General features: G+C 36.1%; 1 protein-coding gene across 1 annotated transcript in view; it reads right to left on the minus strand.

Annotated features, from left to right (window-relative positions):
* Window positions 1–20,740, minus strand: part of TRPA1 (transient receptor potential cation channel subfamily A member 1) — a 37,390-nt gene extending 16,650 nt beyond the window's left edge. The window contains exons 1-16 of the mRNA XM_069006004.1: window positions 20,459–20,740; window positions 17,842–18,004; window positions 16,606–16,781; window positions 14,775–14,882; window positions 14,250–14,358; window positions 13,768–13,913; window positions 12,353–12,489; window positions 10,067–10,115; window positions 6,987–7,086; window positions 5,955–6,055; window positions 4,518–4,687; window positions 4,265–4,429; window positions 3,506–3,620; window positions 2,109–2,275; window positions 1,163–1,256; window positions 500–559 (exon numbers count right to left, since the gene is read on the minus strand). Coding sequence (XP_068862105.1) covers window positions 500–559; window positions 1,163–1,256; window positions 2,109–2,275; window positions 3,506–3,620; window positions 4,265–4,429; window positions 4,518–4,687; window positions 5,955–6,055; window positions 6,987–7,086; window positions 10,067–10,115; window positions 12,353–12,489; window positions 13,768–13,913; window positions 14,250–14,358; window positions 14,775–14,882; window positions 16,606–16,781; window positions 17,842–18,004; window positions 20,459–20,740 — 2,142 coding nt within the window. The remainder of the gene's footprint in view (window positions 1–499; window positions 560–1,162; window positions 1,257–2,108; window positions 2,276–3,505; window positions 3,621–4,264; window positions 4,430–4,517; window positions 4,688–5,954; window positions 6,056–6,986; window positions 7,087–10,066; window positions 10,116–12,352; window positions 12,490–13,767; window positions 13,914–14,249; window positions 14,359–14,774; window positions 14,883–16,605; window positions 16,782–17,841; window positions 18,005–20,458) is intronic.
* Window positions 20,741–21,046: the final 306 nt, after the last annotated feature.

The following is a 21,046-nucleotide window of genomic DNA, read 5'->3' on the forward strand; positions in this document are numbered from 1 at the left end:
CAATATGGTTTCAAAGGTAATATAGCTGTAGAACATTCATGCCTCCCTAGCATTGTTAAAAGCAATCTGCTGCTTAAGATTTTGGACAAGCATGTACAAAAAAAAGAAACATATTGAACTCCGATCATTGATGACAACTGCACTACTTATTACAAGCATACTTTTGATATGCATAAATAGATATTAGGTGTTTTCTCTCACTGCTATTTTGAAATACCCATAAACTCTGATACCCAGCTTGATTGCAAAAATTAACATAGCAAAGAAACCATTTATGGATTGTAGAAGTTTAATGTCACACATTAAAATGTGTAAGCATGAAGATTACAGAAACTGAACTTCAAACCATTTACAGTCCAAAGGATAAAATAAGATCTGTCACCTGTGTTCTGTGTTAATATCTGAGATTCATCTACAAGTGTACCTTACATATTTGAACTTGACATATACATTAAAATATATGTATTGTGCATTCTCCCAGACCTTTTCATCTACTTACATAGAAGTCTCGACTTGTCTTTTCCTCTGAAGACTCGATTATGCAGTTGTCCAACACCAGCTTTGTAGATGAACAGAAAAGTGAATTAAGGTGATATAGACAAAGAGAAAGAATGTGTTTGGACCAGAAGAAAATGACCATCAAATACAACAGTCACCTAACAGAAGTGATGATTCGGTCAGATTTTGTATGTTTTGAAGGCATAAAATTCCAGAGTTTACATGTAGGAGTTAAATATAAACTATGCAGTTTACAAGGCTACATGCTAGTTTACAAATATGAAGTGTGAATAGTTTATAAATACATACATAGCAAGTCACTCGCTATTTTAACAAAAAACCATTTCTGTTGTGTCATTTAGCAGTTAGCTGAGAGAGTGAAAATATCTCAGATGATTTTGAACCCAATTCACTTATGACTTTCATTACATTTATATGTCTTTTTATATTACTTTTATAACTCCACTGATCTCAGGAAGCTAAGAACTTTTCTGATACTGAGGAACATAAACTGGACAATTAGAAACTATCACTAGAATAATATTAAATAATTCTGTGAACTTATTTCTATTTTATAATAATATGTATTAGTAAGGACAGCAAGCAGAAAAATCAATGCAGCAAAACTAAGGTTATTTTGTGAAGTCATGTGCAGAAAACTTACTTTAAATGAATCAGGAAGATACTCAACCATTTCCAGCAAAGGACACTTATTGGCGCTGGAATAGTGAGAGAAAGTCACAACAGCTTCTTCCCATCTGCAAAAAATTATTTCAGATAATGGAAAATTATTTAAATGCTTCTGTTTTAAATTAACTACTGTTAGATTATTTGAGTTTTGTTTAAGGTATTGAAAATCATAACGTATAACAATTTTATGCACTATTAAATGGAAACTAAGCTGTTTCGGGAATAATTGAGTAATATTCTGGATGCTTCTGTAAGAGTGATTCATGTTAAATTCTGTTATCAATTAAACAGAAATGTTTTGACTATGTTAAGGTCTCCTAAAAAATATGAAACTGGAATGAATTCTGGAATCTTGGGTTACAAAAGTAGGCAAGTAATAATAAATACAGTAAAATCCTGTCAGTATTCCTGTAACTCTTACCAAAAGATGCAATGATTAGGCAATAGTGTAATGCTTTATTCCTAAAGTGGGGTTTCACTATACTGTAACATAAAACAGTTTAAACTGCAGTTGAAATGCCACATTTTAAAATATGTGCAATATTTAAAATCACAATTTTAAATTAAATCTCTTGAATTTTTTCAGTGGTATTTACACTTTGATTAATATTCTGTAGGCATTAAGCATTATGTGATAGGTCAAAATTATTTCTGATGGCTTCTACATGTTTTTTAACACAGAATCCAAATATTCAACCTAATATGAAAAACAACTTGCCACGTATCTGACGTCCATTACAATTATGCCATTTTTGATTTGTGCTCATTAGAACAGAACATAACCTCTGGAATTTTAAACTAAGTACTCAGTTTTACTTATTAAACTACAGATTTTCAGAATTTAATCTAATTTTAAAAACCCCCAACAAAACAAAACACACTGGAAAATAAATTCGAAAAGCGTTTTCTGTATACCTTACCTTTTGTGCAAAATGACAGCAGACACTACGTCTTTTCTCCTATTGTGTATTGCTTCATGGAAAAAAGAAGCTACTGCTTTGTTGAACAGAATTTTTGCACCATAGTCAAGAAGTAACCTCACTGCTTTTGCATGACCTTCTCGTGCAGCCAAGTGCAGAGCTGTGTTCTGTGCAGACAAGCAGTATAGCAGTATGTGAGCAAGTAAAAAAAAGTATGTTTCAGTGCTTTCCCACATTGAAAAGCCACAAGCTTTTCGCAGTTGCAAGTCTCAAATGCTTTTACTAGCAACATAGAACATTAGAATATTGTCAGAGATTCTGATAGAGATTACAGATATGTTCTTTATGTCTACAGCTACAGTAGGGCAACATCTGAAGATGAAATTCACCGTAGGTAAGAAAAGCCAATTCATTAATATCTTTTAGTTTCATAATTAACGAACTGCAAGTCACAAATAGGTAAAAATTATGGTATCTACAGATACAGAACACCTGCATTTGATAATCAAGAAGAGAAGCATTCAGTTATATCCAGATGTTCTCATACAAAAAAATCTGCAAGAAAATCTGAGGGCACAATTTTGTAAATGGAACATTTCTTTTTTCTTTGGTATTTTCATAAAAGTAAAGGAATGAGTGGTTTAGGAATCAAGTACACTGAAAATGACTTTTGAGAGTCTTCTGAATGCACCCAAATTTTTCTGATTGAAATTAAGGACAAAGAATTGGCTTCTCACAAATTTATAGTCAAGATTTGTTTCTAATCTAGTAATTCTAAATGTTTTCAACACCAGTTCTCAGAGAAATTAGCAACAGCTTCTGTGTTGGGAATTGAACAGTTCTTTAAAATGATCGCCCTATGTTTCTGATGGGACAGGTTCATACAAGAGGCCTTCAATCCAAGAAAGGGATTCTGTCTTGATCTAATACACACTGCAGTTGTCCACACTCCAGAGCAAGATAGGTGCTGTTTTTGTTGGACAACACTGTGCAGTGGATATTAAATAATTAATGAGCTATAGTTGATACCAGATTTTCAAAAATCTGTGTAAGTTCTTTAAATTTGCTTTACCAATGTTTGTACTACATTGCTAAAATATTCTTGCACTGTACAGGGGCAAGGGAGACATGTCTAATATACTCAGTATTTAATGTTTTCTATTAGGCTATTTGCATATTTTTTGTCTCTCACTTAAAAGAATTGGATAACAATTTCATCATTCATATATTTATTCGAGAAATGAACATTTAACAGTGGTGAAATGTAACAGCACTGAGTCTGCCACACAAAATAAAGTATTACACATGTAATACACAGTGGAAAACTACTAATAGCCTAGCCCTGACATTTGTCTAGAAGCAATAGCAGACAAGAAACAAATAATGTTAACACATACCCCTTCTTCATCCACTCTGTCAGTACACTTCACATTAGTATCCAAAATGATCTGCATTGTGCGAGTGTATCCTCCAAAGGCAGCATGGTGCAGGGCTGTCCAGCCCTTATAATCACTTACATGTAATGGTATAAAATTAGAAATTATAAATAAAACTCTTTTTATAAATTTAAAGTAAATGTAAATGTATGCTCCTTTGACTCAGACCTCTTTTCTTTGGCATGAGTACTGCAGAGATGTCCATGCCTTCTGTCAACTACTATGTGAAAGTCAAGATACCATTCAGAAATAAAAGGTTCAACTCAGTAACAGTACTCAGGTCTCCCTCTTTTAATCTCTGTTTCTGAGACATGAGGATCTTTGACCTGAAAGCAGGACTTACTCTGCAAGGCAGAATGCCTGTGAACCACCATTCCTAAGAAACCCTACTCAAGCCTGTAACTGAAGCTGAAATGATTGTAATATTTCCAAACCAATTTTTTTTCCGTGAAAAGGTTCAATATTCTTCTCTCAGGTGGATTCAGAAAAACCTCAGTTTCCCAGCATTAGAGGCCTTGGCTTTATAGCTAGCCCTGACTCTCTGTTTTACAAGTATTTTATAAACATGCTCTTATGCTGTATGCTTGTATTTGCATATATTAATATAGTAATTATTCTAATATACTCATATTTATATTGCATTGACTTCCCAGCAGATGAACATAAAACATAGGGGGATAGTTCTTTTTTGGCTTAATGAATGAAAATCTGTATACTTACCAGAGGAAAAGAGCCCCTCTCTTCAGAAGAAACTGAACTACCTTCTCATGACCATTCTGGGCTGCCAAATGAAGGGGAGTCATTCCCTTCTTATCCCCTTCATTCAAAAGTCTTGTGTCTTTCATATCTCTTATTAGTCGTTGACAAGTATTGATGCGCCCATAGCTTTGCAAGATACACACAGAAATTAATGTCAAAAATACAGAGATTAAAACCATGGCATGGATTCCATTGCCCAGGCTGTGCCACTAACCTGGCAGCAAAGTGTAATGGCGACTTCTTATCCCTGCTCTTAGAGTAGATGGAAACGTTGAGGCTGAGTAAATTATTTACAGAGAGGGCCACTCCTTGTCTGCATGCATAATGCAATGGAGTGCATCCTTCATTATCTTCATCCACCACGAGATTTTTAATATGCTCCATCTGTTATCCCCCCAAGAAATACCCAAAAACAAAAGCAGAATTACATCTATATCTCTTATGCTCCATATCTTCTAATAGCTTGCTACAATTGCATTAATACTTTAAAGCAGTATCTAAAAATAAGAAATAAACTTAAGTAAATTTAGGAACAAAGAGCATTTTTTATCTGTTGATTTGGGGGTCACCATTTTTTCAAGCAACTACTCTTCAAAGAACATAGGAGTCTGCCATTTTGCATCCTTACTGCAGCACAATATGGGAAATTCTTCTTTGCTGCCATTCCAACATAATGCTCACTGCTGGCAGCAGAAGGCTTGTACCTTCATACATAAAGGCAGTCTTATAGTCTAGATTCAGCAGCAAAACCTCTGACTGTCAAAACCCAGCAGTTCACTGCTTTACAGTGCAAATTTATTTCCCGTTTCTCTTTTTTCATCTTCACTTCCCTGTTTTCCTCTGTACCTTGTCTAATATGCTACAACCTTTCTTAAAACAACTAAAAAACTCCTCCCACAGTCCGATCCACTTATTTGTCCAAATTACTAATATGATCAATATTCAGAAAGTCAGTGCAGAGAACTATCACTCTGTTTTAAAACTGATTCACTACATCTGCTGAAAAGGGAGGATAAATCCATTCTGAAACACAATCAAAGGTGTTCACAAATTTCAGCACATGTTTTAAGATGAGTTATATTTGATTCACATTTACAAGGGTATTTCTGGAGCTCTGGAGGCCAGAAAATATAACTTCTTCAAGCAAGCTTGGGCTCCATCAATATGAGTGCTTCATTTCAACATAGCCAAATACAAACTTATGTTTAAAATATTTTTAAAATCCAAATCTAAGACTTCATTATGGTCCAGTCCACAGAAAGCTACTGCAGAATATGCTGCAAACTATTTAAGTTCTAGATGTTGACTGATTATGAGCACGTCTCCTCTGCATGCAAGCTGGGAAAATAGAAGTGAAAAGTTCTATATTTTATTGCCTACCTCTTGAGCTATTCAATCCCCCAACAGCAAAATAATTTATGGGATTATGTTATTCCTTTGCCTGGCAATAAGAAAACTGTATTATTGGCTTTGAAATGTTTTCATGAGAGATATGTGATATGCACCTCTTCAAACCATTTCTTGTGACATTGGGCTACTTAATAAGTAACAAAAATTTATACAAACATACTAAAATAAAATGGTAGTTGCTTTTTTCTTTACATTTTCTTAGTAAGGGTAACAGTAAGACATAAATTGATATTTACTGTACCTGCAGATATTTCTCATTCAGATGCTGTAATCCTCCAGGCTGCAACACGGTCAAATGCAAGAAATTCCGACCAAGATGATCTTTTAATGATACATTTGCTCCTAAATAAATATGGAAATAAATACCAGCAACTTCAAAACTGCTGGTTCTTGGCACTACATAATGATGTTCAAGACAAAGGAACAAATGTTGAACAAATATGTTTATAAATCTATAAAATAATTTTATAAATCTATAAAATATTCTTTCAAGTCAGCCTTGTAATGTATAATTTTGCTTCCCAAAGAAATCACTCCTACCAACAGCTTTCATCATTCTCTTGTGTGTATGCATTTTGCATTTCATTGCAGCACTAAGGTTTATATGGGGCCCTTATATTCTAAGATGCTGAGCACCCACAACTCAGGAGGAAATTTAAAGATGCAAATAATCACCTCTTCTAATCTTTAAAGTTGTAACCTTTTTACAGTTTCAAAACTTACTATAAGGCTTTTTAACAAAATCACTTGTACTCTTAACTAGAGGAAGTAGAGTAATAATCATTAACTTGCACCAAAACACAGCAAATGAAAGAGATATAGCTCCAATATTTTCAAGGTGACTGTGATTTCATAAAACCATGGGTGAGGCTTGAACTGTGGGCTTTAACATTCAAAGATTGGTTGCTGGTACGAAACACAACTCTGTGTGAGTGGTGCATTTATTCCGCAGTTCCGCTTACTTCGTGAGCTGCTGAGGAGTGCAGGGATGGAGTGCCAGTGCCACCTCCACCTTGAGAAGCGTGACACATGGCATACACATTCTTCTGATAGCCTGTTCATGCTGTATTTAAAGGGGTGAAATCATCACACCACTTCTTCCTTTATCTCAGGGGATACCAGCAGTGTGCAGCTGTTTAGCTCAGCTGCTCCTGGGCTGGATGACAAAGTAGTGAATTCAAATTGAGAGGAAAGTTGGACCCAGAGTTTTAACATGAATGAACCCTGCTCAAAGGAAGTATATATATACAGTATGTGTATATTCTTTTTTTACCTTTTGAGAGCAGTAAATTGACAATTTTCCATGATGCACAGGAAGTGGCCAGCAGAAGTGGGGATCGACCTTCTATGTCAACACTATCAATATTAGCCCCCTGCAAAAAAAGAATTCCAAGTTTATGGTGAATTATGAGTAAATGGAACTTTAAAATGGTGCAACCCTTTCTCATCATGGCAGAAATATAGGCATTCTTAGTAACTCCAGATGCTCCTGATAAGTAATTTCACACTACATAAATACACAAATAAACAAACACACTACCTCTCTCTATAAAACTGCTAGGGTTTCTATCCATCAGCCACAGCCCAATCATCTATATATAAAAATTCAGATGCCAAAATAATAGTGGCCTGCTTCTAGGTATACTGAACTTACAGCTTATGATCTTTTTTTAGAGAACCTGTCCATGTACTTAAATTCTCAATATAAAATTTTAACTCAAAGATACCAGGATTGACACTATGGAAAAATGCAAAAATTTTAGCCCTTTAAATGATGTGTTCTTATGTATCAAACAACTAGCAGAAAAAGATCTTTCTGAACCTCTACACAATTCAAGAAGTAATGCATCCAGAAATCAGTAGAGTTCAATCTGCATAGCTCGATCTATATTAATTTTCCATTCTTCAGCATAAGTGATATGAACCAAGTTGATTTTGATGCCAAAGTATCTGTATCAACAGTGGGCATATTTTATTCTGTTTTGTCTACTTTTGCACTGACACATATTTCCAGGACAGTATGGTCACTATAGTCACAGTATCACTATAGTCATATCAGCAAAGTACTACTATAAGCATAAACATATCTATCTAAAAAATCCCACCAAGGGAGCAGGAAGATACAAGTAAATGAACCAATGAGATGTATGTATATTTTATGATGGTTTAGACATAATTTTTTTCTAGATATTGAGTTGCAAGTCAAACTTGATGAGTTGAACAAAGTACACAAAAAAAATCTATTTTATTTCAGATAATATTCAAAGTTGATGAGGAAAAAAAATCAATGGCAGCTTTTCCATTAACTTGAATTATCTTTGGGTCCAATCTTAATTTAAGAGAATTAATCACAATCCTGAGCAATATTTACTTTCTAGGATGGTAACACCTGTAATGTAGTAATAAGAAGCACTTAATAAATGGACAGGGATTACTTTACCACGGAGAACAGGAAGCTTCCAATATATGTTCATTAAATATTTGGGAGTAATACATGCAAGACTCTTCCCCCATTTACCTTTCTACAAGGTCAGACAACCACTTAAATTTTTTTTTTTTCATCAAGAAACAGACCTTTTTGTATCCAAGTGTCTCATTTATTTCAGTGAATACAGGGCAGCAATTTCCAGTTCCTTATGTAATATTTAATCACCTTCCCGCCAGCTAACATAATTGTTCAGCTTTCAGTAAAGTGAATTTGGCAGCATTCATAATTACTTTTCACAGTAAGAAGTAAATTATATATTGTCACATATATTTACCTCATTTATGATACAGCTGAATTAAGAGTTTGTAAAATAGTTTCTGAACTCCATTTACTTTTCCATTTCTGTTACCCTGAATGTATTAACATAAATGAGTTAAACAGATATTAATATAAAAACAAACATCCAATTTTGTAAATATCAATTAATATTTGTACCAATTTAATCTTTCATTTTCCTTTTAGCAAAGACGCAGGAAGAAAAAGGGGAAAAAGTAAAAAAACCAGAAGAAAATGTGTAAAATTACTGCTTATTTATTTTGAATAAAATGTGACTATTTAATGCATAAAATAAACAGATGCTTTTCTTTATTAGAACCCAAAAGCCTTTCTGAACTGGAATTTGCTAGTCCTTTCAAGCAGTTACATTGCTGCACCTTTTCTTTTTCACCCTCATGTACACCACAGCATAGGCAGAACTTCGTGATCTTGCCAGGAGTCCAAGGGATGAGGCAGCACAGGCTGTACATGCAACATTCCTCTAACTCCAACTGACATATTTAGAACCATTCCCAGACAGGACAAACTAAAACAGTTCTAAAGCATCAGAACTGACATACTTCATATGGAAAGCCAAAGAAACCCTCAGCAAATCTTCTATGGAAGAGGCCTAAGTAGTCAAATGGCACTCAAGGAATGAAAGTTTGTTCTTAGCAAATGCAGTGTTAAAGGTATTTATGATATAATATTTTGTACACACAAGCCTCCACATGCAAATCTTGTAACTGTGCTTCTCAGGTAATAAGGTTAGTTGACAGGTGGTTTTGTCAGAGAAGTTTAAGTAGACAAACCTCACCATTTCACATTTGAATCAAAAATAAGCACAACATCTAATTTGAACTAAATCCCTGTAACAGAATTTCTGAGAAAAGCAAAAAAGTACATAGAAGAGAATTTCTTTTAGTATAATTGCCATGAAATGAAGTAAAAATCCTAAACACACATAAAACAAAAAAGAAGTCTGATGATTTCTGAAAATGTTCTCAGCCAAGTGGGGCGCAAAATGATTATATTAGCTTTAATTTAATTGGCAAAAATGGACATTGGGAGCATAGCCAGTAGCATCCCTGATTACATTTCTTCTCTGTCCTTCCTAATTACTCAGTGAAGAAATACAACCAAAGCACACAGAATAAAAAATATTTCTAGATCATGCACAAACTTTGATATACAGCTATGTGATCCCATAGTAATCATATGTACATTCTTTAAAGAACAGATTTATTTCTGAAAAAAAATCAGATGAAATTCAATGCATGTTTAGCATTTGTTTTATATTTCATGTCTGGAAATTGTAGTATGACCAGACCACTTCACCATATTTGGTAAAAGATGTTTATGAAACATTCTGAGTAAGTAAAGTGGAAATAAAAATATAAGATTGCATCCTCTGTAGCTGTGGGATGATATTATGGATCCACAGCTACAGTTGTACTGTAACTCTCAATTGTACATTATGAAATGTATATGTCTATATATCTAAATAGCCTACACCTGAGAACACATTCTGCTTTATGAATTTCCTCTATGCAGACCTGTAGCAATAGATAGCAATAATCTCTAAACATGTTGCTTGATTAAATATTTACCATTGAAATCAAATACTCCGCCAGTTCATAATGATCAAACAATGCTGTTCTGTGGAGAAAAATGCAAAAATACATTAATATTAGAAAGGACAAAGAAGTTTCAAGCCAAAGGATAGTATTCTTCTCCATTTTCTCAATTTTCTAATATTTTCAAATAAATCAATTTTAAAACAAAGAGACAGAGAGATACTCTTATTACATAATTCATTTTGATGAATTGTTTTAATTTTTCTCATGGAGTTATCTTTCCCAACTAATTTCAGTTAAGTTACTACATTTGAAACTCACTGCAGGAAACAAAGACCTCATTGGTAGGTAAACAGGCACTTTATCACCAATTTTTAAGAGAACCAGTAATTTTGCATGTCAAATCATTCAATGTACCACACAAGGTCAATACAGAATTCCATAAATTTCAAATGCAGTTTCTTCCAAGCATGCCTGGAGCTTCAAATTAATTTCATTATTCAAAAATAATTTGGTTGTGTTTTGTGCAATAATGCTAGTATGAGGTTAAAATGGCAATGGCTAAACGTATTCTGAGTGTGGCAGGCAAATCTACTTGAAAAAATATGAACAAACTAATTGGTATAAATTGGGCATTTGAAGCATAATCAGTAACATTAGATAAATATACTGATAACAAGTTGTTGTCAGTTACCAAAAATATTTTAAAGCTGTCTATACACTTGGAAACTTCTCCAGTTTTATTCTACAGTAAGACATTGAATTATATATTACAGGGAAAAAAAATGGTCAAAGCATGAAAGTATAGCACAGTAAATACACACAGACAAAACGTTTCCACAAGTCAGACCTCTGTGAAATATTTGGACTCAATAAGCAACACAGAAGGATAGTTCCAAGGTTGTAATGTATCTCAAATGAGTTGCCTTAGCATTACAAGAGGTAATAATAACATTGGGTGTACTATAGTTAGAACTCATTACTCAAAAGATGCATCTTAAAAATCAAGTCATGGTTCAAATATGTAGAGATGCCTCCATTATCTATAGTGGGCCCTTCCAGCCACACATGAATACTGAATGTTTCACAAACACTCAAATTCCAAGGTGACTAGAGCGAAAGCAATGTCAGTTATGAAATATTTAGATGGAAACACGACAGTAGGAATGCAAAAGCATCAAGTTCTACCTATCCTTCACTGCTGCTTTGTTTCTCAACAAGTTAATGTTCCTACTCAGTTTTTTATTATGTTCTGAGATATTTGGGTGACTTTCTACCTTTCTGATGATTCTTGATAATGTTTTTCCTGTTTCACAGACACCGGGACTAAAACAGTGTTGTCCTTTTTACCAAGCTTTTTTCAAGGACAGTAATTTTCACTGATATAGCAGCCAGTTATCTGTTCAGTAGTACAATTTGCTTTGGCTTTCTGTCATCACTTTGTCTTCAGTCATGTTCTTCCATGGTAACATTTCCAAGTGTACCCAAACATTATCTTTACAGCAAACTCTTTTAAAGTCTTCAATTATCTTTGAACCATTTGACTTTATACTGTGTCCAAAGAACAATCATCTCCACTGCTTCTACCACTTCATACTGTAAAACTTCTTGCAGAATACCACTGTCAAATAATTATAGTTAAATGAGTGAAACATATCTTTCTTGCAGAAAATATACATGGGGAAATATATTATATTCCATAGAGTTGGGAGCCAGCATGTTTAACCAAGTATCTTTCTGCTACAAAAAACTGAGGAAACTTCTCCACAGTCCAGTGCTCTCGTTTTAAATAGAGTGTGAAAGACTAGAAGTCTTGAGGATTTTTACATACAAAAACACCATCTGCAACTTTGAAGTCAGGGAAGTGTACCAACATTTCCTTTTACTTGATCAGGTATAAGGTAAGTATTTTGGAAAATAAAAGAAAATATTCTTTTAAACAATTTATATTATTTTTCACTCATTTTCTGGAGAACATCAACACGTTAGATAAGGGCACTTCTTCCACATTATCAGAAGATGTTAACAATTCCATGAACTTGTTCCCCTACTATTTTACTGGAGTCAATTTTCAATGCAAACTGTTAGTGACCATTCCTTGACATGGCTCCAAGTAACTGGAACTGTTTTGATTTTGGTATCAGCACCAAGATTTTCAACATTCTGACCAAATTTTTGACACTTTCACACTGTAGTAAAACCACCTCCCATACCATGGAGAAAATTCAAATCATGTGGAAGGGTGCTCCAAATGCAAGGAATAACTAAGAATATCATGGCCCACAATTTATAGTGACATCTGGCACAGCAGCTTCCTACCTGTGAAGCAATGTTTCCTTATTCCCATCTACAGCATCAATAATGGATTCCTCACCAGCATAGGATGACATCATTAGCTTTACAATCTCAGTTGCTCCTTGAGTGGCAGCAAAATGAAGTGCTGTGCATTTTTCATTCTATAAATGGGAAAACAAGACAAAATATAAATATTTAAACCTCAGAAACTCTTCCAATCTATTAAACACACTAGTGAACAAGCCCAGGATTTGTAATTCATGAATACCTAACTTTCTATGCAAGTAATGAAGCTTTAGTCTTTAATTGAAGTAGTAGAATTCTAAAGAGATTGACAAAACCAGAAAAGACTAAAGAGATAGTTTTAACAGATTACTATGAAGCTTCTTATCACTCTATACCAAGTCCTTAAAATTTGAGATAATTATACCCTTAACAATCTTTTATACTTTAATTAAAAACCAGACAGATACAGCACCCTTTAATACAAGAGATGAAGCAGAGGAAAGCCACAGAAAACCATATCTAGGCCAGTAAAAATGAATAAGCAAACAAATGGGTCTATGTAATACAGAAAATGCATTTTTTTAAAATGTCATTTACTTCCTTAAATGGAGTCTTCCTTAGAAGTAACTCTTAAATCAACTTTTCTGCAGGTAAAAAGTAACATTGTCCAATATGCTGGAAAACTATTATAAACTAGACAGTCATAAAATAATTAAGCAATATATACATGATTAGAACAATATTTGCTAAAACAGGAGTCTGTTTAGCTAGATGGGACAAACCAGCTTTGATATATGCCTGGGCGTTTTGACTTTCTCATTTTTAGAGCAGGAACATTTTGGTGAATGCATTGGAATGAGCTTTTCCGCAATGCCATAAGCAGTCTGACCCATCACAAAACCAGCAGCATGAATCATCTCATGCAAAAGCTGAGTGTTCAAAGAATCAAACCCGTTAGAGAAGGCAAAACTATGTTCTAGTTTTGCTCTCATGAGTTGATTTCATCCTTGCAAACATTTCGATTAATGATATATATTTTTTAAAATGTTTATTTATGAATGAAGCTGGGCACAGACCCTTACACCAGCAGTGCTACACCATGGTAGAGGCAGTAGTATCACAAATTTGTGTTTGCTTATAAAGAAGATACTGTAAAGGCCAAGGCAAGGCTGAGGATAAACAAGAATGCATCAGAAAGGGTCAGACTGAAGATCCCACTTCTGGGAAGGGATGACCCCATGTCACTTGTATAAAAAAACGTCACATTTTGCCTGATTTGAACCAGTGACTTGTTTTCATTTGCTGCTCCCTTGGCTTTGCATTGGAAGAGACAATGAGCAATGATTATCTGCTCTTCTTTTTTTATACCACTCAGAGATTTAGAGGTACCTAGATTTTATCACAATTACATTTTGCTCCACTCTGAATTTTACCTGTTTTAGATCAATCTGGGCTCCAAATTCAATGCACATTTTAATCATTTCGAGGTCACCACTCTGAACTGCCAAATGAAGTGGACTGCACTTTCCATTATTGGTAAAATTGATGTGGGTTTTAGCAGAGTGACCCAATTCTTCACCTAAGAGATGAAAATAAATGGATTTTTTTAAGTGAGAACGAGATAACAGAAGGTAAAAGGCTTTCAAAACAGACATTATTAAGTGTGGAATAATATTCTCCCCTCTCAAAATAGAAACCTGTCACATCTATCATTAAACAATAGATGAACATACAGTTAGGAAAGGAGCTAGTTTGCTGCTGCAATCATACAAAAGTTGGCAGTAAAAATTGCCCTTAGGAATAACTGCAATAACTTCTGGTAAGTTCAAACACAGTTACAATTGCTTGTTTTCACAGTTATTTGAGAACTAAAGCAGCAAATTGGTACTCACTGCTTGGGAACATTGTATTTTACCTTTTTTCAAAAGAATTTCCAGACATGTTTTTGCACCTGAAAATGCCGCTGCATGGATAGGCATACATCCCGTTTTGTTTGGTTTACATATTTTCCCTCCGTTTTCAATCTGAAAAATAATGTCTCAATACAGCTTAATGGTATACAGAAAAATCTGACAAATGAACATGCTCTTACAGATACAGTCTCCTGGATAGCTCTCTCCTTTTTCTTAATGTTGCATATGTTTTATGAAGTTTATATATAAGTATCTTTTGCATGTTATGGCCATACAATGCATGTGCTTCATTCTGTCTTCTTATGACCTTCAAAATCAGTTTTTTTCCTTAAGTTTGCCACTCAGATATAGATATAATATACCCTCTAAAAGATTAAAAAGTTTCTTAGTAACCCATGCAAAGCCACTTGAACACTTGATCCATGATTAACCTTCCTGCATTGAACAAAGACAGTACACAGGAACAGAATAACACTGCAGCAAGGCAGAGAGAATCACCTCAAAAGATGATGGATAATTATACCTACCAGGAGTGTCAGTGCTTCAGGATTGTCCTTGTAACATGCTACAATTATAGGTGTGTTCCCTGCTTCACCTTCCAAGTTAACATCTGTACTGCTATGTTGGACTAAAATCTAAATGTTTAAGAAAACATTCAGTCAATCATAAGCCAAACATAACAACGAAAGACTATTCCATTATTTTTGTTGTTTACAACCCATAGCACCCGTGTAACTTACTCGTTTTGCATGCCAAAAGCTCACAATGCATAGGCAGAGGAGATACAAAATGCAGGAGAATACAAAAATATGCTGGTGAAAAATGCAGATATGAACAGATATGAAGTACAATTCTTTCCAGCAGACAGCCAGGTAACTAAGTTAAACTCTGCACATAGCTGCAAAGGATTTTAAAGCCTGATTTAACAATATCTCAATAATGGGAGAAAGTATTTTCTATAGTACATTGCAGATAAAGATTTTCAACTGCAGTTTTCAACAGAAAATTCCCTGGCAAGTGGCAGTGTTGTGGAATCTGCTCAATTAGGAATCTGCTCAGTTGGACAGTAGAATGAGGGCAGATGGGGCTTGATGAAAACTGGGACTGTGCATCCAGTCTCCAGGTTAACAGCTGACACTGAACTATCAGCATCATCAATTATCTCTATGACTGCTTCCAGCACTTTTTGAGAAGCAAAGGATCTGGACACTGTAATGACCACATTGCTTATTTATTCCACTAGCTACATATTTATTTAATTGTCTTTCAGTAATTCCAGTTATTTATTTTTTCTGTACTAGAGGAACTGGTACATTTTAATCACTCTCAGGCAATTTGGCAATAAAAACCAAGGGAGAATTAGTCTGAATAAACAACAGAGTGGGGAAAAAATGAGAGCACAGATTTAGTCAAGAACTGAAGCACAGAAGCTGATAAAAAGCCCATTTTTAAAATGTCATTGATTTCAGATTTCATTGTTGTTAACTCATAAGTACAAATTTTGTAAAAGATTTGAGGACACTGAAACATTTCTAAAGAAGTCTGAGTCTTGCATACAGATAACATGTGTTTCTTACTTTTGTAGGGATGAACTAGAACAAGAGACAAATTTAAAGAGGAAAGCAAGTGTTGGAATTTTAAGGTTGCATTCATCTAAAAAATTTTAAAACTTTACCAATTCTAAAATTCTATCCCTATGCTGCATATGAAGTGAAAACATTCTCTTGCACTTAGACAAATGGTTAAAAAATTATGTTGCTTAATATCTCAATGCTGTTGCTATTTTACAAGGTTCAACATGGACACCTTAGTAACTTCTTCACAATATATTCTTGTGATTTTTTAATTGCAGATTTAGTTCTGCTACTACTCAATTGATTATTAGAATGTTGGTTTTAAGAACTGTGCTTTCTGACTAGTTTTAATCTGGTTTTTACTTTAAAAATACACTAGTTTCAAGGAAGTCTTGATACTTCTACAACACCCTATACAATTGTAAAAAAAAAAATCAGAGCATTATAATTTGAGATAACACATGCCTACATTAAGTTTCAGTGTTAAAAAGAACTCTTTTAAAGAAAGTTCCTTGCGTTTGCAAAATTGAAAAGCATTTTCTGTGAAACATAACGACTACTATCATAGCACAAACATCAGTATTTCTATAAATCAGTAAGTTACTTTTTACTTGCAGTGCTAAGAAGACACAGACATTTCTACAGGCATCACGTTACACATCCTGCTCGCTGAAGAAAACATATGAGAAGATATGGCATGTATCAACAAGGCCTTGGTGCTCTGCACGCAGCTGCTGCTGAGCTACTTATCAAGTGTGTATATTTACGTGGACTTTAGACTTACCTTGACAATTTCATTGTGCAGGGACTGAACAGCCATATGCAAAGGTGCCATCATATTGGAGTTGAGAATGTTTGGATTCGCTCCTCTGCTGAGAAGCAAACGAACGCTTTCAATCTGGTTTTTCTTTGTGGCCCAGTGTAGTGGGGTATTTCCAGAAGAATCCATCACATTTAATACTAGGTCAAAGGAGAGAATACAAAACAGAACAAAAACCAAAGCAAAACCATCAAGTGTTCTGATTGCACTGGAAAAAAGGGCATCCTCTATGAAGGTTTAGGTCTGTGCTACTGTATTTCTTTGAAAAAGGAAAGGAAAAGATTTCATGACATGCAGTGCATTGTGTTAAATTGATTAAATATTGTGCTGAATATAGAGTACTTGTGAGAGAAATGGGAAACCTGTCTATTTCTTGCCCATTACTATATATCTTTTTTTCTCACATAAGGAGTTACTTGATTTCCCTCTCTCCTTGACTCTTTTTCCTATTTTATTTGACTTTGCAGCTATTTCTTTAGAGGCTGCACAAAATAAATGAGTGCAAAGAACTGAAATAAGAGATAACAAATAAGTGCTTGCAAACTGTAAGAAAATTAAAGACCATATATGCTCTGTTTCACTTCAGAACACAAAAGTAAATCAATTCACCCCAGTTATAAAAATCGTCTGTTCTAAAAATATATTTTGAGCTTGAAAACCGAAGATAAAATCCAACAAATATCCTAATAAATTATGACCAAAATGACAGACTGAAAATAAAAAAATATATATTTCAGCTAGAATAATCTAAAATTAGATTGGCCATCAATAGGTGAAAAAACCAAGCTTTTCAGGGCCATTGTAGGTTTTCTCAGTAGCCTACAGTCTTATCATTGGAGTCCAATGTAGTTCACAATGCTCATTATATAACAGACACATAATATGAATAAGGAGGACAAGAAGTCAAGTCTCCTGTACATCACTGCAGTTTTCTTTTTCATACATGAAGACTATCTATCTGAGTGTCAAACAAAGTAAGGCATATTGATTCACTGCGTTGGAGAGAAAACAGTCCTGCATAGCAAGGGCGACCCAAACCACACCCGAGACAGTGCAAACAGTTTGCAAGACAGTTTGGATTATATATATTATATAAATGGAGATAACACATATCAGTCCTGTTTCAGTTGGGTAACAGACACCTTGGTTATTGAACTTTTCTATTCTGCTGAATAAAGTAGTTCATAAAGTGCATGTTACCTTCACAGGAAGAATCGTCTATGATCAACTGCATTAGTTCTATTTGTCCTCCTTCGGCAGCGTGATGCAGTGGGGTGGCATTTAATTCATCCACTTTTGTAAGCCCAGAACGATTCTTCTTGATGAAGCTCCGTAGCCTACAGGCACTTCCATCTGAAATAACCTGTTTTGGAGAAAAACATTCTCCTAAAAGGCTGGAAGTTAGCAATGCTATAATGGGTTTTTGTGGGCATCTTACCACTCAGTAACTCCCTCCCAGTTTGGTTTCATACAGAAGTTCACAAATCACGATCAGATTGAGCCAACAGTGAAAATCTGATTGGTTTAACTGACTGCAATATAAGATCCAGATAAGAAACAGTGCAAAATGAACAAAACTGGCAATCATCTTGAACACATTGTTTTCTCTTCTGTAGTGAGCTCAAGATCCTTCCCTCACCATGGAAAATATCAAACAAGCAAATTCATCACTTATGTTTTTGTACTCTTTCCTGTAGTGGCCGTGTCAAATGAATGCAACAGAGAGGAAGATTAATAATCTTGATAAATTCTTTTTTTTAGATCTTTCTACAGAGACTGATACTGTGTACTTTGGTTTCAAGTTCAGCCATTGGGCTTCTGTGATGTTCTTTATGTCTGGGAAACCAATATGTTTTTTAATTTCAGCAGCATGCTTAGAACATCAGACTATTATCTCAGCCTGAAACAACCCAGTATCTGCCCAGTGAGCCCACTGAATTGATATATTCCAGGTACTATGCTTTACAACCAAAGCCCACTATGGAAACTCTGCTGATTCTTATTTTATGATGTTCTCCAAACATTTTTGTTACAGTGATTCAAACCCCATATTTCTATGTGAAGAAAAGTGATAGAAAAAAATGGTTGCAGTAGAATGGGCAGGAATTTAAGAAACAGACATGAAAAATTAAGAGAGAATAAAAAAGAAAAAGAATTCAACTACATGGGATGGAAAAAAAGGAGAAAAATGCTTATCTAAGGTAATGCAAACTTTCAAAAGGTGTGTAAGCAAGCAAAGAATAAAAAAAGTTAATTTCCTAAAATCACTGGTTTTTTTACACCTGTAAAAGAAAAGGAAAACTTTGCTCTCCAAGATACCCCGAGTCACAAAGACTCAACAATTTTTGCTGTCCTTAAGCAAATATACATTATAGGACAGCCCATTCATGAGCTTGAGCACGTGTTCAGCTTCATTCAGTTTAATAGTCCCACTGACCTCAGTGAGGTTACTCATGTCAATAATGTTACAAATGTGTTTAAACATTTAGAAGACTGAGGCCGAATACAGGGCTAGTGCCTGCCTCAAAAGTGTAATCAGAAAAAGCTAACTGAAAACATGTGATATAATTGTGGAAAGGGTGTTTAAGATGAATCATCTGTCACAAAAATAACAGCTCAATTACACACACAAATATCCATACATTTTAAACACACCAAAAAGCTATCTAAGAAAACCTTATTAGAGAGCCCAGTATTTTCTATTCCTTCTAATGTTCTACCTTTAGTATTTCTATTGATTTAGACCACATTTTTCCACTTTTAACACTGGATTTATTTCTCAATGTAAGACAAAATGTGGCATGATGATAGTTTCTATCGACAAAAGTAAGATTTATCAGCCAATACTGCAGTGTTTCACTCACAAAATAAGGAAGAAAGAAGTCAGTTAGGTGTTCTCAGTACTTGGGTTGGTTAACAACAGCAAAGCAAGCTATTGTAAACAACAGCAGCTCCTTTGCCCTGTTTCTGAACAGCTCTGTAGCGACAGATCACCCACCAGGATGACAAACCACATTATGCTGGAGAGGTGTTGCTCAGGTCTACAGCTAGCACACAGAAAACATATGTGAATGGAAATGACCTCAGGAGGTATTTAAACACATCTATAAACTTTGTCAAATTTGTTTAGCCTGCTGCTAAACATCTCCAAAGTTATCCAAGTCTTCCATCCTGTAAGCAAACTCTTCCTTTGCCTAATTTTTCTTACCCTTAAAAAAGACCTTGCTAGATTTTGGTCTAGGTCTCCCTAAGAGCAATACAAATACATGACTTCTCATCCTATTCTCTGCTAAAAGTGGGAAGATATTACGCCCTTCCTGGCTGCAATCTCACTTTTGTAGTTGCACTGTTGCTTCCCTTTCCCTTCGTAACAGTCCCAGTGCTTCTAAACTTTTCTTTTGTGTCATTCTTGTTAGCTGATCTGTTAATTTCTATCATGACCTCTGGACTTCCCTCTAAGACGGAGTCTCTTTCTGTGCCCAGGGGGAATGTGAGTTCTGTGTCAGCAGCCTGCCACCCACACCCTCCTTCGCCTGCTTCCCTACCTTGCCGCTCACCCTGGGCCACACAACATCAGTGTCCTGTGCCTTGGCACCGTAGGGCCAGGGCTACTCCCAGCCTGTCTCCTATCCCGCAAAGATCCTCCCTCCCGGGTCCGCTGAGTGAGCGGAAAGGGTCTCCTGGAGGAATGGATCCCTGGGACATAAACCACTGCCGAGCCCGCGCAGCTCCAGAGACCGTCCGCACCCTCGCCCACCTCACCCTCCACCTTCAGCCCTCTCTCCCAGCCCCGGGCCCGCCGCCCCTCCGCACGCACCTTGAAGACATCCTGCGAGGCGACGGAGGCGGCATCCGCCTCGCACACGACGCCCTGGTAGGAGCTGGAGACGGCCGCCTTCTCCCGCGCCCGGCACAGCCGCAGCAGAGAGCGCTTCATGCCGCCCGCCCGCCCGGCTCCGAGCTGCGCCCGCCGCGCCCGCTCCGCCGACCTGCGAGGCGACACAGCGAGTGACGGCCGGGACCCGGCGGCCGCGGGGGAGGCGGGGAAAGCGGGGAAAGCAGGGAAAACAGGCGGGGGCGATCCCGCCGGGGCGGGCATCCCTCCGGGCGGCGGCTCCCACCGGGGGTGGGCAGGTCCGGGCGGACCCCGCGGGAGCGGAGCGCCTGTGCCTGGCAGGGGCCACCGCCTGAAGTGGTGCTACCTACCCTAGCACTGCCCTCCCGCCTCTAAAAAACGGGCTCGAGCTTTCTCCTATTAGTTTCTCTTTGGAGCCATAAAATTTTCTGGCAGAATTTTTTTGACCGGACAGTTTGGGGAGGTGTAGGAAAGCTGTAAGAAGAGTATAGAAAGAAGTAGCATGAGGTGTTTCAAAGGGTTAATCCTAAAGCGCCTGGAACTGAGTCA

The sequence above is a fragment of the Aphelocoma coerulescens genome, chromosome 2 (genome assembly GCF_041296385.1).
Source record: "Aphelocoma coerulescens isolate FSJ_1873_10779 chromosome 2, UR_Acoe_1.0, whole genome shotgun sequence".
Classification (NCBI taxonomy): Eukaryota; Metazoa; Chordata; class Aves; order Passeriformes; family Corvidae; genus Aphelocoma; species Aphelocoma coerulescens.